The sequence below is a fragment of the Microtus ochrogaster genome, chromosome 22 (genome assembly GCF_000317375.1).
Source record: "Microtus ochrogaster isolate Prairie Vole_2 chromosome 22, MicOch1.0, whole genome shotgun sequence".
Lineage (NCBI taxonomy): Eukaryota > Metazoa > Chordata > Mammalia > Rodentia > Cricetidae > Microtus > Microtus ochrogaster.
The window spans coordinates 758,062-774,298 of record NC_022023.1 but is presented as its reverse complement, the minus strand read 5'-3'; the positions used below and the strand labels follow the sequence as shown (position 1 = coordinate 774,298).

Genomic DNA, 16,237 nt, shown 5'->3' with positions numbered 1-16,237 from the left:
GAGCAACCACTCTCACATTAAGTATGAGCTGTGTAGTCTTTCAGTAGGCTTTAGGCCAGGGGTGTGGTCAAGGTTGGGTCCAGAGCCAAGGGACAAAAGCTTTTCCTTTATAAGACAGAGACCCCTTGTTGTCATAGGACACCATCACAGATGTATCCACAGAGCCAAACAGTCAAGACTGCAAGTTACACATCAAAGCACACAACTATTCAGAATGTGTGTTATAGAACCTTCTCCTGGACAAACAGACCAGAGGCAGAGTTGTATGGGACCCCCTGATCTCATTGCCATGATGGCTTTGTCACATAGTAACTATGGAAACACGTCCGTTACTCTCTCCTGCTTCTGGATCTCAGTGGAAAACCCACCAGACCCACATCCTTTCACCTGGAGACCAGAGCTTCCCCACACCCCCTCCATTTCCTGTGGATGGCCTCCTCCATTGTTCCATGTCCTGCACACACCCCTCCCCCCGCCCAGGATAAAGTTTCCTTCCATTTCACATGGTCTGCTGGAGACCGGAGAATACTTCTTACTCCATGGAGTTCATCTCCATCCCTAGAAGAAAACTCAAAAAGGGCTCTTGAGACCCTGAACCTCCACAGGCCAAGGTTTTGTGCTCCTCACACAAGGTATCTTGGAGCCAGTGGACTGTTTTTAAAGTGGACGTGTAGGTATGTGTGCATATGTCCACAGAGGTCAGAGACATGGGACTCCCTGGAGCTAAAGTTCCAAACATTTGTGAGCTTCCTGAGGTTGGTGTCAGGAATGGAACTGAACTCTTCTACAAGACCAGTGCACTTCCTTAACCACTAAGCTATCCTCCCAGCCCTGAGAACACAGCCCATGCCATGGTTAATTGTGATTGTTAACTTAATGGGATTTTTTTTTTACCTTAATGGGATTTATAATCATCTAGGAGACACATCTTTGGGCATGTCTGTGAGAGATTTAACTGAGGAGGATTCGCTTGGAGTGAGGCGGCCCATCCTGTGGGCTGTGGTTTCTGAGTGAATACAACAGAGGGAAGCACCAGCGAACCAGCATTCATCCTTCTGGCTGTAGACACAATGTAACCTTACCTGTCTCGCTCCCACTGAATACAACAGAGTGAGGTATGTACCAGCAGACAAGCATTCATCTGTCTCCTGGTTGTAGATACAATGTAACCTGACCTGTCTCGGTCTCACTGAATACAACAGAGAGAAGTACTGGAGGACCAGCATTCATGCCTCCTGTCTGTAGATACAATATAACTGACCTGTCTAAGCTCCCACTGAATACAACAGAGTGAGGGAAGAACCAGCGGACTAGTATCCATCCGGCTCCTGGCTGTAGATACAAGTAACCTGACCTGTCTCTCTCCAGAAGCGGAGCCTTCTGTAGCCATACACTGTACCCTCACACTATGAATCCAAACCAACCTTTCCTTAAGTTGTTCTACAACCAGGTATTTGTGACTCCAACTAGCAAATGACTGATACGATATATACAATTTACATATCACAAAACTCTTATGGCTTGCAACCCATGGATTTTAGTTTGTTTACGAAATTGTACAGCACCCACCACCGTACAGTCCCCAAACTCTTCCTTGCTGCAGCAGAAAGCCCAGCATCATCTAGCAGTCACTTCCCATCCCTTCTTACCAGAGTTCTGGAAACCCTAATCTACTGCCTGCTTGTGGGTTTCCTATTCTGGACATTTCACATAGAAGAAAGAATCTAATACGTGGTTATCTGTAACTAGTTTTTAAAATCCCATATTTCCAAGGGTGCTCAACACTGTAGCATCTGTCAGTGCTTCCTTTCTTTCTGTGGATGAATAGCTCTCCTCTGTACAGGTAGACTGCATTTTGTTCATATACTCATCAACTAATAAACTTGGGTGACTTGGGGTATTATGAACTGTCATTCCAGTGTTTTATGTGGCATGCATCTTCAGTCTCCTTGGGTATACGTCTGTGGGTGAAATTGCTGGGTCCTGTGACAGTTCTAGGTTTGACTATTTGAGGAAGAAGCCACCGAATTGTTTGCTACAGCCCTTCCAATCTGAGTCCCAGTCCTGTTGGCCTGGTCCCACCCAGCACATGCTGGCGCTGCTGCAGGGTAACTTGGCTAGGTTTGAGTTGGCCCAAATGGAGAAAAACACTGTATTCCCCCTCCCCCCACCTTCAGACCTGTTCAAGGGGCATGGAGTCACGTTCCACTCTACAAGCCCACTAGCCACGCTCCAGCCTCGCTTCGTTCTGGTCTGTCTTTTCAGTGATGGCCACCCAGGCAGATGTGATGGGATGTGTATGGTTTGATGATGACGCAGGCACCTTTTTATGTTCATAGTTGCCCTTTTTATAACTCTCCGGAGGAATGCCTAGACGGTACTGGAAGAATTTGAGGAAACGGAAGGGAGCAGTTCCTTTGGGGCACAAACATCCAGAGGAAACAAAGGAAAGCAACACTTAGCAGGGCGAGGTGGTGGGGTACCATTGAGAAAGGGAAAGAGGAGGAGACTGTAGAGGTCACCTAAAGAAGAGGGGTTATAGGCCTGCAGATGTCCGCAGAGTCACTGAGGGGACTGAACCTCAGCTCCTGTCAGCAGCAGAGGCCTGTCACACGCTGCCATCTAGGGCTTTACATGTATCCACAGCACGCAAATGCTCTCCAGAGCTCCGTGTCCTATGAACTTTATGTCTCTTCTGAGGACTCCCAGCAGCTCAGTCCAGATGATGAACCCATGCATCTGCCATGCTTCTTGAACAGCTCTGAACAGGGGGAGGAAGCCCTGTGCCCTTCTCTGTCTCGGTCCACTCTAACCTAGCCAGGTCACCTTGGCGCAGTGCCAGCACTCCTCAAAGCCTGGTCAGCCAGACAGCAGGCCCAAGCTGAGGCTGGAAGGTCTGACATCGTTGATATGATGTCCCGGCTCAGAAAGAAATGCAAGGAACAGATGAGGGGGGAGCATGCATCCTCCGGTCCAAGACCAGACCTGGACTCCCAGCCTGGGCTCCTGAGACACTGGGGATGATCCTCCTTATATGCCAGTCACATCCCGCTTCTCTCTGCCCTGTCATTTGCTCCTTCCTAGAGTGCTGTACCCCTGCCTTGGGTAAGTAAGCAAGCTCCTACTTGTAACCTCACTCTGGGTCTTCCAGAAGCTTCCACGTCAGCCTCCTCCCACCAAAGCCAAAGCTCAAGGTCTCCCTGGTTTGTTTTATCCGTTAGTGAAATGACAGTTTCTGGTGCCCAAAGTCCAAAGCTCTCCTCTCTGGGTTGGGGAGGAAGTTAGCAATATGCTTTCAGCTCTGAGAGCGGTCATCTACCAGAACATTTGCCAGTCAGAACGCCTGCTTCCTGGGAGCTGGTCAGTGCAAGCCTCTGGTGCAAGGCTGCTCCTCAGGACCAGGAGATGGCGGCCCTCAGTCTAGCTGCAGCCACATGGCAAGGGGCAATACTTTGAGGTCTAGCCTTCTCCTTCCCTCTCTGCTTATTCTTTCCCAGGAAGACCCGGGCCCAATGCATTGTACTTTCCCTGGGTCAGGTTGCAAAAGGCAACTCCAAGGAAAACAGAACTGAGTACAGGCTTTCTCAAGCTTGAGTTGGACTCCCAACTCCCAGCAAGCCTCCAAGGTGACCCAGAACATGTTTCTTGATCTTTCTGCGTTCCAGTTTTCCTCTGCTTCTAGCTTTGGATGACAGCATCTACAGACAGGACCCAAGACATGCTGCTCCCAAATATGGCATGCGGACAACGCAGAAAACAGCAGAAGTCAGCTGTCCCTCCCTATTCTCCCTTGCTGCAGGTCAGCGACCTTGGCAAGTACTAACTGACCTTCTCCTCTCCCCTCCCATTTGAAACATTTCAAAACAGGCTTGGCGACACCCCCTGAAGTTCATTACCACAGGCCATACCCCATTTGTCCAGTTGTGCCTCTACAACCAGGAATTTCATCAGACCTAGCATAAACACACACTTAGCCACTTCTTCACGTCTTCTACAGAAGACTCCCATATCTTATGAACTTTAGACTAAATAATTCTGTGTGCTTCTTATCTTCCTCATCTTTTGTCGGAGAACCTCAGGCACAAAGCCAGGATCAGGGAAGGAAAGAAAAATCTCCCCTCTACTGCCTCAGGTCCACGAGGCAGGCCTCTATCAGGACTGACCTTCTGATGGACTCTCACTAGCAGCCATTTTCCACTAATTCCAGACAAATCTTCCAAAATGCTCTAGACAATACACCTCAGCTGGAGCTGCCTCCTCTCCCAAGTTCTCTTCTTCGTTCTAGCAGACCCATTGTCCACCTCTAGACCGACTCTCTCCCTCTTTCATCTAGTTAACCACACTCTTCTCGCCGAGTACACTCAACGGCCCTAGGTTTGGAGTGTAAGCTACGTGCAGGGCAGGGACAGCAGCCCCTCCTATCTGTCTCCTTGCACATCAAACCTCACACTAGAACCTCTAGACTCTGCCTGTCCCTGGTGACACAGCACTGATCTGTGGTCTTCATAGGCAGCTTTTTATCTTCCTAGTTTTTCCATTCACGCAAATGGTTAAACTGTTCAGTATGGGATTCTGTTAATCTGATCCATTCTTCAGGGGGAGCTATCAACATCCCTCCATATTATCCCCCACCCCAGTCCCCCCTTTCTTCTTCCCTCCTCCCCTTCTCCCTCTCTTCCTTCCTTCCCTCTTGTTTCCTTCCCCTCTCTCCCCTCTCCTCTCCTCTCCTCTCCTCTCCTCTCCTCTCCTCTCCTCTCCTCTCCTTCCCTTCCCTTTTCTTTTCTATCTATCAACATGGTCTCACTATGTAGCCCAAGACAACCTCAAATTCATAAGCCTCCTGCTTCAGCCCGTGGAGTGCTGGAATTACCTGCATGCATGGTCTGTCACATCTAGCTTCTTCAGAGTCTTTGACCCCTCTGGCCCCAAGTCCACAACTTTCTTTAGTTTCCACCAATCCTGAACTGCCACGTTATGACTCTTATCTCAGCCTTCCCAGGTCTCTGACCACCCTTCCCCCACTGAGCTGAAAGGTTTCAAATAAATATGTTCTAGGTTTTCAGCCCAGCTGGGACATAGACAAAGTACAGAGCAGCACGACACGGCTTTAGCTGCGGCTTGCAATAAGCTTTACCTCATTGGGAAGTCACGTTGGTCACGTTTGGGGTTGACACGATCTATGGTGTGTGATGTGTACTCAGTAAATGGCTCTCTTCCCTGTCAGGGGATCCATCCTGCTATCAGCTGTCTGTCTTGCCACAAAGCACCACCGGCTTTTTACTGATCCCTGCTTCCATGAAGCACATATAGAACCAGAGAGCTGGGCTGAAGCTCACTGCTGTGGGCAGTGGTAAGGCTTCACTAGGGACAGGGCTCTCTGGATGCTTGCGTCTCCCTCCCTCTCTCCCTCCCTCCCTCTCTCTCTCCCTCCCTCCCTTCCTCTCTCTCTTTCTTCCTTTCCTCTTTCCCTTTCTCTCTCTCCCTCTCTCTCTCTCCCTTTCTCTCTTCTTTATTTTGTGACAGTCTGTCACTGTATACACCTGGCTGGCCTCACTATGTAGACCAGACTAGTCACAAGCTCACAGAGATTTACTGCCCCTGCTTCCTGAGTGCTGGGATTAAAGACATGTATCACCATGCCTAGCTAGTGTGTGCCATCTTGATCTCAGGGGAACAGGGGCTACCGCAGAATGACCATCACCAGATGCAAGACTATGTTGGGCATGTGTGTATCCTCACACTCTCAAAGCATGCTACCAGGGGTTGGGATGCCTAGGAGCAAACAGGCTTGGATAAGCAGCAGCATCCAGCATCCTAGAACCGGTGAATGGTGATTTGGATGTGAGCCCAGATCTGTCTGACTCCTGGACTCCTGATGTCAGCCATCAACTCTGCCCTGATGGCCTTGGAACAAATACAATGACAGTCCCTGGGTGGTCACGTCTTATTCTGGCCCAGCCTCCCGTCTGTGAGTTGTCAAAGGTAGCTGTATTGCCATCTGCCACCCTAACATTCCATTCTGCAGCTTGTTGATCAGTTCACTGGTCAGTCAAGATATTCTTTCTGTGGCCTGAAAAGGCTAAGAAAGGAAAAGTTGGGAGAAAGTCAAGAGAACCCAGTCCAGGGATCGACAACCAGGCTTGGGTTGGAACCTTCTGGAGAACTACAGCGCCAGTTGCCAAGAAATGCCAAGGCAAAATTTGAGAGCGCCAAGGCATGATACTCTCTATAGCATGTTCTAGGACCATGGGGATCTGGGTACTTACTTCGCCGTTGGCAGTCAATAAGATAAGAACAATGAGCTTCATTTCCAGCCCGCCCCCTGGGTGACTGCTTGGGATAAGGTGCTTGGTCAACTTCAAAATGACTCACTGAAGCCAGGTTTGACAGACTTGGCCCCAAACTCAACAGTTTGTTTGCAAGTCTGGCCACCAGGCCTTAGAACAGCTTGTTTTTCTGGAAAGCTCTGCTTACTCCCTCCCTCCTGACCCGGGAAGATGCACCACTGGAATGGAAGCGTCCTCACCCACCCCCAGCTCCTTGTCCCTCCCCACCATCCAGTCTCCACACTGCCTCTGCCTCAAACTCCTGCACTCTTCAGCCGTATTCCAGGGTTTATTTGTGCCCCCCTTTAACTTTGGTGTGCAAGAAGAAACACCACACCCATCCCTTATCCTCCCCCCACACACTGTGCCACCCACACATACACAATGCCAGGTCATCAAAGGGACCTACACAACACACAGACAATAAAGCAGGGGTTTTGGCTGGGAATCCCTGGCCCAAGGCCTCCTCTCAGCCTTGTCCCTTGAGGCGGATGGCATCCTCTGGACTTGCCCTGCCTGGAGGCTCCTTTAGGCCCAGGGGACTTGTTTTGAAGCTAGCAAACTGCTGGCTTGCTGAATGTTTTTAAATTCATTGCCAGCATTTAAAAAAAAAATCAGGAAATTTCTCCTCAAACTGCAGATTTTTGTTATTTTCCTGAAAGATCAGCTGATCTGTCATGCAGAGCCTCTGTGAGGACTCGGAGGTCCATGGTTCTGTGCCTGCTCAGAGAAGCTGGCCCTACTGAAGCCTTGGTGGGGGTGGCCGTGTACCATTTTCTGGGCCCCTTTCCCCCTCCCTGTGGCTTCGCTGTCTTCCCTCTTCAGCCACTCTGGGCTTGGGAGCTACCTGGACATGGTTCCTGGGTTAGGTAAACCACTTTGGAGGTGGAGAAACAGGCCAAAGGAGCCCAGAACTTATCAGATTCACCGTGGCAGGCACAGAGGGGGAACTCTGCTGATTATAGAAGTGAGAGTAAAGATTTGGGAGAGGCGCTTGCCTTTCCACCCCCCAGAATCCACATGCTGGGAGGAGAAAACAGACTCTTGCAAATTGTCCTCTGACCTTCACAAATGTACTGTCAAGTGTGCTGTGGTATGTGTGCACACATACACATACTATATCTAGCTCCCAGGACTAAGGGCACAGTGTCTGAGCCTGGGAAGGGTGGCATCTACATGGTGGGTGGTGGTTGAGTCATCCTGGTCCCAAGTTCAAGGCCCTCAAGAGCCTCAGGCTTCATCTACCCATTCCTATAGAATGTGATCCTCTAGCCCCAATAGACTCTTGCCGTTCCCTGAATTAATCAGATGTTGGCCCTGGCCTTTATATATGCCATACCCTTGACTGACGGGTTCCCCTCCCCCCCCAGCCTATCGCATCTCATCTCTCAACCCCAACCTAGCTGAAGAGCAAGCTTGCTGAGTTGAGCTTACCCGAATGAGACAGCTGACAAGACTGGAGCCTGGGCTAGAGGTGGGGGTAGCCACGGTGACACAGGGTGACTGTGGGGCCTGAAGCCTCCAGTTCCAGTGTGGCCCAGCCCAGCACTGCAAAGGAGAAAGTCAAAGACAGAAAACAGGGAGGGAGTCTCCAGACAGTAATTGGGTTTATTTGTCATTTTTGGGAAATTCCTTCTGGAAGGACCCTTGGGTGGCCTGTCAGCATGGAAAGGATCTTTTCAGGACTGGGGTAGGGTGGGGAGGAGGGGCAAGCATTCTGGTGGTTTCCGAGTTGGGTCAGGGACCCTGTGCTGGGACTTTCTGTTCCCAGTTCTGGGCCCTGACTAGCCCATCTAAACCCATGATGACCTTTAGACACTAGAGAGCTTGGGGAGGGGGGTTCTGAATGCATGGGGAAGCAGGGTAGTGTCCTTAGATCTAAACAAGAAGCCACTGGCCCTGGGCCATGCTTCCTCTCCCTTCACACGGAGCCCATCAGCCTCTCTTAGCGCTTGAGCTGACCTCCCAAGTGATCCACTCAATCATGCTTGCATCACAGCTGAGTCTGAGCGCCTGGGTCAGGCTCAGCTGCTACACAGCACCAGGCAGAGCCTGGGGAGCCTTCGGCGTGTTTCTGAAGAAGACAAAGGGAAGCCCCTGAGAACTGAGACTCCAGAGGGCTCACGGGTGTCACTGGCTCTACCTCTGACCCCATGTGTGACCTGAGGCAGGTCACTGGCTCCCCCGGGCCTTGCTTTCCTCATTTGTAAACAGGGCAGAAGTCTGACTTGGACTCACAAAACTGAGACACACGTAGGGCTGTGGTGAGCATTCCCCGGTCACAGACAGCTGAAGCGAGGCCACTTATCTCCTCACCTCCTCTATCACTCCAGGGACCTCGAAGCTAGTGTCTATGACAATTCTCGTGTGAGTCTTTGTGTCAGAGCCCTTGTCGGCTTTGGCTTAATTTTCTGAGATACCTCCCAGTGTCCTCTTTCCTTAATCTGGTGGCTCACTGAGCTCACAAGCATGCCGAGTCCATTTTCCCTTCTAGAACGGGCTCTTCCGGCCTTGCTAGTGCTCCCTTCCCCCCGAATCCCACCCTCCACCCACTCTGAGAGTGGATTCCTCTTCCCAGCTGCTGACCAACTGTTTGTGCCTATTTCAAACTCTGACTTCTTTTCTTCTTCTTTTCAGTATTATTTTTGACCTAAAATCTTTTTTTTTTTTTGTAACGGGATTACAAATAAAAGCATCAGTTAGATTAAAACGGTCACTCAGATACTTGCCCAGTCCCAAACTGTAGAGCTCAGTGAACTTCTACATGGTTTGAAGGAAGTCATAGCTTCGTTCAGGGTTCTACACTTTCACTATCAGTTACTTTTTTAATGCACTTATCCACCACAAAAAGAAAAATAAAACAGTTGACATTAGAAAAACAATTAGATTTATACCCTCTTCTATGAGGTGACATTTCAGGTTGATCTCTCTCTCTTTCTCTGGTGTTCTTTTCTTTCTTCATCTTTTCTGTGATCCTGGGCATTGAATTTAGGGTCTTGTGCTCACTAGGCACACGCTCTACCACTGATAGAGTTCAATAGGCTGACCTTGAACTTTCAACCTTCCTGACTCCGCCTCTGGGTAGCTAGAATCAGAAGCCTATACCACAGGCATTGAAAGTGTTGGCGTTTTTATTCTTGCAGTTCCTGTTTCTGACTCCATAGATGGACATCACAGAGCTGGGACCTGATGTCCCAGCTCTGTCCAGTCCAGGTTGGGTCCAAGGCCTCAGGGATGGATGGAATCAAGCTTCACACCCCAGTCTTCCCACCCCCTCGGGTGGGTTCCGTCCCTAACATTCCAGAGCAATTGCTAGGCCTTGGCTACAACCCATGGGGGTGCAACACCATTCTCATGGCTCCCCCATGCTTCAATCACCCACACTGATGTTAAGGCCCAGTCAGCCTCTGCTCGGCTGCTCCCTCCATAGACCAAGCTTCTACACACACCAGGGACCCAGGGACTATCCCTGCTACCTACTGTGAACACAGAAACAGTCCCTGAAAGGAACAGGCAGACTGGGCACTGACTGGCTACATGGCACCCTATGTTAAGGCCAAGTCAGCTCACCACCTGGTACCCTCTAGAGTCATGGGAGAAGTAACACACATACCCCCATGTTTGCTCCCTAGCCAGTGGCACCTGGAAAATAATTTGCTTTGTGAGGAGCCAGTGGAGTAGAGTACACAGACTGGAGTTCACCAGTATGGAGTAAAGAAGACAGAGAAAGCCCCAGGCAAGTGATAGAGGAGAGAGCCTTAATATTAGGAAGATCGGTGTTCTGACCTCTGCTCTGCTGGTTAGCTGCTGGGTGATCTTGGGACAGTCACTTGCCCTCTCTGAGTGTCTACTTCCTCATCCATTAAAACAGAAGGGAGATTTCTTTGAGGTCTCACACCGTCCATGGACAGAGCTGGATTTGAACATGCGGCTCATGATTCTTTCCCTCAACTCCCATATCTGCCCTGGGAAGACCTCATTTGCACACGGAGGGCCAGAGAGAGCAAGCAACACACACACCTAGAGCGAGGAAAGATGTGTGTGTGTGTGTGTGTGTGTGTGTGTGTGTGTGTGTTTGTCCATTGTTCAGCGGGGATAACAGAGGCTTCCTCTAGCTTGGAGGGAGGACCCAGGGTACGCTTCATTTGGAGGTGCAGGGAGTGTCAAATTTCCCAAGGAAATGCTGTGTGTGGGTAGGGACTCTCTGAGCAAGGGGGCTGATGCCAGAGAGTGGCTTCCCTGGATCTCACCATGGAAAGTGTGGGGATATTAGTTTCCTCGCTTACACAGACAGGAGAACTCTGCCTGCTGCCTAAGGGTACGTGTAAGTTGGCATGTTATCTCTGTGGGAGATACATATGTCTGTCCCTATGGGAACAGCTGGCCCTGGACGCTTTGAAGACCGTCGTCTGCCTCCCTTCTTCCCTCTGCCTGCTATATTAAGCCTGGCCGTAGCCCAGATGGACACTGAGGAAGCACAGTTGGAGATTGACTTCTGTTGACTCAGTGGGAGGATTTGGGGGCAACTTCCTGTTATATTTGTGTCAGGGTTCAGTTAGAGGACCACAGCCTAGCTTTTATGGGGAGGAGAGGCAGGCGTAGAATTGAGGGTGCTAGTTTTTCCCATGCCTCCAATCCCCCCATTCATACTGAGAATGGGAATGGGTTTTTTTTTTTTTTGTCAATGGCCCATAAACTCATTGAAACCATCCCACTATGTCAGGATCGGTGGCACCCACCTGTGATCCTTGCACACTACAGGCAGAGGCTAGAGGATGACATGTTGGAGATGAGCCTGGGCTACAACCAAAATCCTGGGTCACCAAAACCAAAACTGGCCCCACCTCCTCAAACCTGACCTCCTCCTCCTCTCTCCCATGAGGCTTCCTGAGAAGAAGCATCCATCCGCATGCATCCATCCCCACCCTTCCTGGTGCGCTAGGGTCCCCAAGCTGTGTCTGTCACACTGCAGAGTCTGTTTGGCCTGAAGCCTTCCTTGTGGCCACCTGGGAGCAAGCCTGGCCTTGCCTGAATGGGTGTGAGTTCAACTGCGGACAGGCAGCAGCAGAGAGCCCAAACAGTTACTGCAGGGCATCCAGCCCAGCCACCTTGTTGTAAAGATCCTTCGTTCCACCACTGTCACAGGTAGTCTGTCTCTCTGCTCTGGCCGCTTGGTGCTTTCCTTATGCCATGCCAAGCCTGGTTTGTGGAAGATTCTGGATGTTTGCCTCCAGCCTCCTCTTAGCCCACTGCCATCTACCCACGGGTGAGTGTACGTAGGCCTCTCTCTGAGTCTCCTGTTCTCTGTGAGGCTCCTGGGATTATGCCTAAAGTCCGTCAGTCCCCTTGGTCATCTGTCCCTGTGGATGGACGGCTTTCTGCTCTTCTGACTCACTCTCAGTTTCCTTTCTGTCCCTCTGGGTCTTCCTGGTCACCTTCCTTTAGGGCCAATCTCTGTCAACGCCTGAGATCTGCTGACACCTGTTGGTCACATGCTCTCTCCCCACGGCCTCTCTCAGCTCTGTCTTCAAGGTTCCCTACCTTGTCCATTCATCTCTACATTGTCTCTGTCTTCCTGGGGAATCAGATGTTGGTGGCTGGGCAGGACTCAGGTCTCAGGCTCACCAAGGTGGTTTGGCTCCCTGCCTCCAGCTTCCCTTCCTGCCCCTCTTGTTACTCTTAGACCCCCCCTGTGTTCCACAGACCCTGCGGGTGACTCTGTGCAGAACTGAGCCTGTCTCCCCAGTACAGCACTGAGGTGCTGTATCTCACCCTTTGATGTGGTTGATGAGGCTCCCAGCCTCCTTCCCAACTCACTCCCTTCCTTTACCTGCACTTACCTATTCTGGGCCCCATGGCAGGGGGAATGCAGAGAGCTGTGGCCTCTCCTTCAACCTGGAGCTCAGCATAGAGGAAATGAGCCTGTTAGCGGTCCCCTGGAGACAGCTTCTGAGAGCATCAACACAGGACTGTCTCTCACTAGGCTATTTTCTTTGGCCTCCTGGATAGCCACTGCCCTGAAGGCAGAGGTGGTAGGGACCCTGCTCAATGAGAGCCCTTCTTGAGGGCTCCAGGCACTTGCTCCTTTGTCTGGTTCCTAGCCACAACCCTTGTAGCGTCTTCTTCTCCAGCTCCATGAATTTGTCTGATCTCCAGCCGGGACAGCCCAGGGCCAGAGTTGTAAAAGGAGGCGGGTTTGTTTAGGTCCAGCCCCTGTGCTGGTGGGAAGCTGCCTCCACCCTGAGGCTTTTCTGGGTTACTTCCTAGCTCTTGCTCTTCGGATAGTTTCCTTGGTTAACGGCAGAAGCAAGAGTGAGAAGCCGTGGATGGTGCTTAAGTTCAGGGCCATTCAGGAGACAAATATTCTAGAACATTCAGTCTCTTTGCTGCAGCCTGTGGGGCTGCTGTCTCCCTGGCCCTCTGTGAGCTCTGCAGCAAGCCCTTGCTTTCCCTCTGAGCCTTGGTCCTCCTTTACTACACTTCTGTCTCCTGTCCGCTCCCATCCCTCACTAGCAGCTGCCCCTTCCCATCTGTCCCAAGGATGCAGATTAACAAACAACTTCTCCCCCAAACCATCATGGGCCCCCGACACTCTATCAAGCAGTGATCTAGATGGAGGGAGGGAGGAAGCGAGGGAAAAAGGAAGCAAGGCAGAAGGTAAATGTGAAATTCTTAGAAATGTCTGGACTCTAGAGGCCTTGCAGACAGCTGGAAGAATGGTCCCATCCCAGTGCTGGCCCTAGCCAAGGGATGAGGAGTCATGGGCAAGTCCCTGTACCTCTCTGAGTGCCAGTAACCTTATCCGTCAGAGACAGAAATTCTCCATCGCTGGGCGGACATGAATTGTGAAGCAATAAATGCACAAAGAAGCCAACCTTGAGGGAGTGGCAGGAGGTGGGGCTTTCACCAGGCTGGGGAGAAATTAGTTGGTTTGCATAGCAGAGCCTGCACATGAGGCTCCCTAGGGTCCCTTTCATCCAGCAGGCTGGGGGTCCCTCACTTCACAGATGAGAGTCTCAGTCACTTGCCACAGAGCACCCCACGAGTTGGGGCAGCATGGCCCTCTGATGCTAGAATAAGGTCCCCCACCCCCACCCTGCCCCCTTCAACTCAGGCTGTCATCTCTGGAGAAGAGTCTGCCCAGATTTGAGGTATAGAAATAAGCCCAAGGCCATCTCCAGAAGAGGACCTTTGCAGACAGTGGGGATGTGGGTTAAAGTCTAGCTTCCTCTGGGATGATAGAGGAACTTCCTTTAGCCCACTTGGCCATAGAGATCAGGGACATGTGAAATACAGATCTGCCTGGCACTTAGTAGCACTCAGCCGGACGCCTAACACCTTTTGGTGTGAAGGTGTCGTTGAAGGACAAACCGTGTGAGCACATGACAGTGGAGAAAGGCCCGGCAGTCATCCTGGACTGTTAGAAAGAACAAACTCCAGTCCTGCTTGGGAAGCCACATTAGATCTGAGCTCTCAATCTTTCAATTCATAGTCAGCACCGAGTCTTCCTAGAGACTGGCAAAGGGGGAACCCGGATCCCCAGATTTCAAATCATAGGTACATAGTTTCAAGAAGGAAGTTCCCTTTAGACTTCTAAAGCCTCTCTTATCAGTTTAGCCTCAGAGGTTCATTACGAGGGAACCAGAATATTCCTGAATTCAGGCGTGTTTAGCTGGAGCAAAGGTCAGGGACCTACACGGGCTTACGAAACTTGAGATAACAGGCCTTCAAACCAGCTCCTGAACTAACAGTTCAGTAGGGTCTATCTACAGGAGTTCTAAGGTTCGTGACACTGCCTTGCTCCCTAGCTTAGTGTACTTGGGAGCTCTCGTGTTTGCTGCAACCTGTGCTTCTTGCACAGCCCCGCTGGGTGTGCGGATCCCAACACCATCTGCAGCATCCCATTGTTTGCGAAAGTTGATGCCGTTTTTTAGTGTCTCCTGCTGCTGGCATGGTTTGCAAAACTCTGCAGCTCCCAGGGTCCTCGATGTTCTCACAGCCCCGTGGTTCATGCCAAGCTTGATGCTGTTGTAAACCCTAAGCTGTTGGCAGAACCTGAGCCCTTCTCTCTGAGTAGCCCACGTAGAGACGGGTCTTTCTGTAAACCCGACACAACAGGAGACTTCATCTGTGGAGCCACCTGCTTTGGGATACGTGAGAAGGATGCAGGGAACGAGATTACAGAGCTATGTTCCGGACCCAGCTCTGTCGCAACCCTGCTGCGGGATACGGGGCAGATTCTCTGCTCCTTGGGACCCAGTCTTACCATCTGGTAAGTAGTTATGGCCTCAAACCACCAACCTCCAGGAAGGTCCTGCTAGCTACTGTGACCTTGCTCAGAGGATAAAGGAGGCAATGGATAGTTTAGAGGCACCTTCCCCCAAAACCGTCCAAACTGCGCCCTCAGCACCTCTGTTCTCACTTCCCTCTAGACTTCCAGTCAAGGCGGATATCTATAAATGAGCTCGAGGCTAGCTGGGTGTAAATGGGAGTCTTCAGTGAGCCTAGCCTGGGCTTTCCCAGCCTCAGATCTGAGCTGCCTTGTGCTCAGATCCCTGTGATGGAGATCTGCTTCACTTGGGGCTCATTAGCTCTGCCCAGGGAAGGCAATGTTATGCTTGCCTCTCCTAAGAGGGCAGGCATGACCTGCCGGTCAGAGAGGTGACTTTCTCAGAGCGGTGAGCAGAGGAGTGGCTGTCTACCTCGCTCTGGGTTTTACTCCCTGGCCAGTAGAGGAGAAACAGCCTCCATCCTGCTTAGAGTCAGGGCCTCCCCCTTTCTGGTCCTCTCCATCTTGATGCAGCTCACTCCCAGCACACCATGGATGAAGGGGGCCCTGGGAGGGGCCGTGCCATGAACTCCCACCCTTGGCTCAGCCCAGCCCCTGGCACTTCCAACCTGCTCAGCCACGGGTGCTTGCTGAGGCTGCTGAACTCACCTGAACACTGCTCTCCACCTCCTAGACTATGGGGGTGTCACTCACCCTAAGCTCTGTGTCTCAGCAGCCCTCCCCTGGGTCCCACTGCCTCCATGCTGGGCTAGAAACTGCATCCTCCTCTAGAACTGTCAGGCCCGTTTCCCAGAGAGCAGGAGTTTAATCACCTGATACTTTTAAGGCACTGGATGCTCCCATCTTGACCCAGCAAGAATTCTTTGAGGGTCAGTGTCCTCCTCTGCAATAAAAAAAGATAAGGAACCTCCTGGCAGAACCACACAGAATATCGTCTTTGTGCCCCATCTCCCTGGAGAGTGGGCAGCTTCTCTCCAAGGAGGCAGGATTCTCCCTCCAGAGAGGCCTTCTCTGGGAGACTTGGAGCTTGCTGATTGCCCTCTCTGATCCTGCGTGCCCTTGTCTGTGAAATGCCTCCCGAGAGCTGTCAAGGCTGGGATGAGCTGATGGATGGATTAGTGCTCGCTACGTTCTGAGAGAGCAGACGTAGGCTCATTATTAATATGGCAGCCATGACGACAGTGATGACTTGAGATTCTGGAGGCAGAGGAAGGGGAGGAAGTCAATCCCAGCAGGTGCTCATCAGGTCGGCCCCAAGGCAACAGATCACTGGAAGGAAGCCCCCAACCTCCTAGCTCAAGGGCAAACTGGAAACATAGCAGGCTGGCTGGGGGCCATCAGTGTTAACAGCTGGGGCTCTGTGGGTGCTTTAGGGGGTCCAGCTGAGTACTGGGTAGCCTGGACCCCCAGTTTTTACTCTGCCAACTCTATGCTGGCATTAGTCAGGTCCTGCCTCTGCCTGGTTGTCAGTCTCCTTGTTATAAAATGGGGAGATGGCTTGGAAGGGTCCCATTCTTCTCTGACTTTGGAAGGATGACGTAAATTGATGTGTTCAAAAAGAGTCAAGTATGGGGTTACAGTTATTGGTAATTTGTGTCCTTGGGGAGACAGCACTGGTGGG

The 16,237-nt window shown here is 51.3% G+C and overlaps 1 protein-coding gene across 2 annotated transcripts in view; it reads right to left on the bottom strand.

Moving 5' to 3' along the window:
- Slco2b1 (solute carrier organic anion transporter family member 2B1) overlaps positions 1-12,454 on the bottom strand; it is a 42,839-nt gene extending 30,385 nt beyond the window's left edge. The window contains exon 1 of one of the 2 annotated variants that reach the window (XM_005357515.3): positions 12,167-12,454. In XM_005357515.3, coding sequence (XP_005357572.1) covers positions 12,167-12,182 — 16 coding nt within the window. In that variant the 5' untranslated portion in view covers positions 12,183-12,454. Of the gene's footprint in view, positions 1-4,870; positions 4,914-12,166 lie in introns of those variants that run through there. The other variant, XM_026784352.1, reaches the window with a different exon arrangement.
- Positions 12,455-16,237: the final 3,783 nt, after the last annotated feature.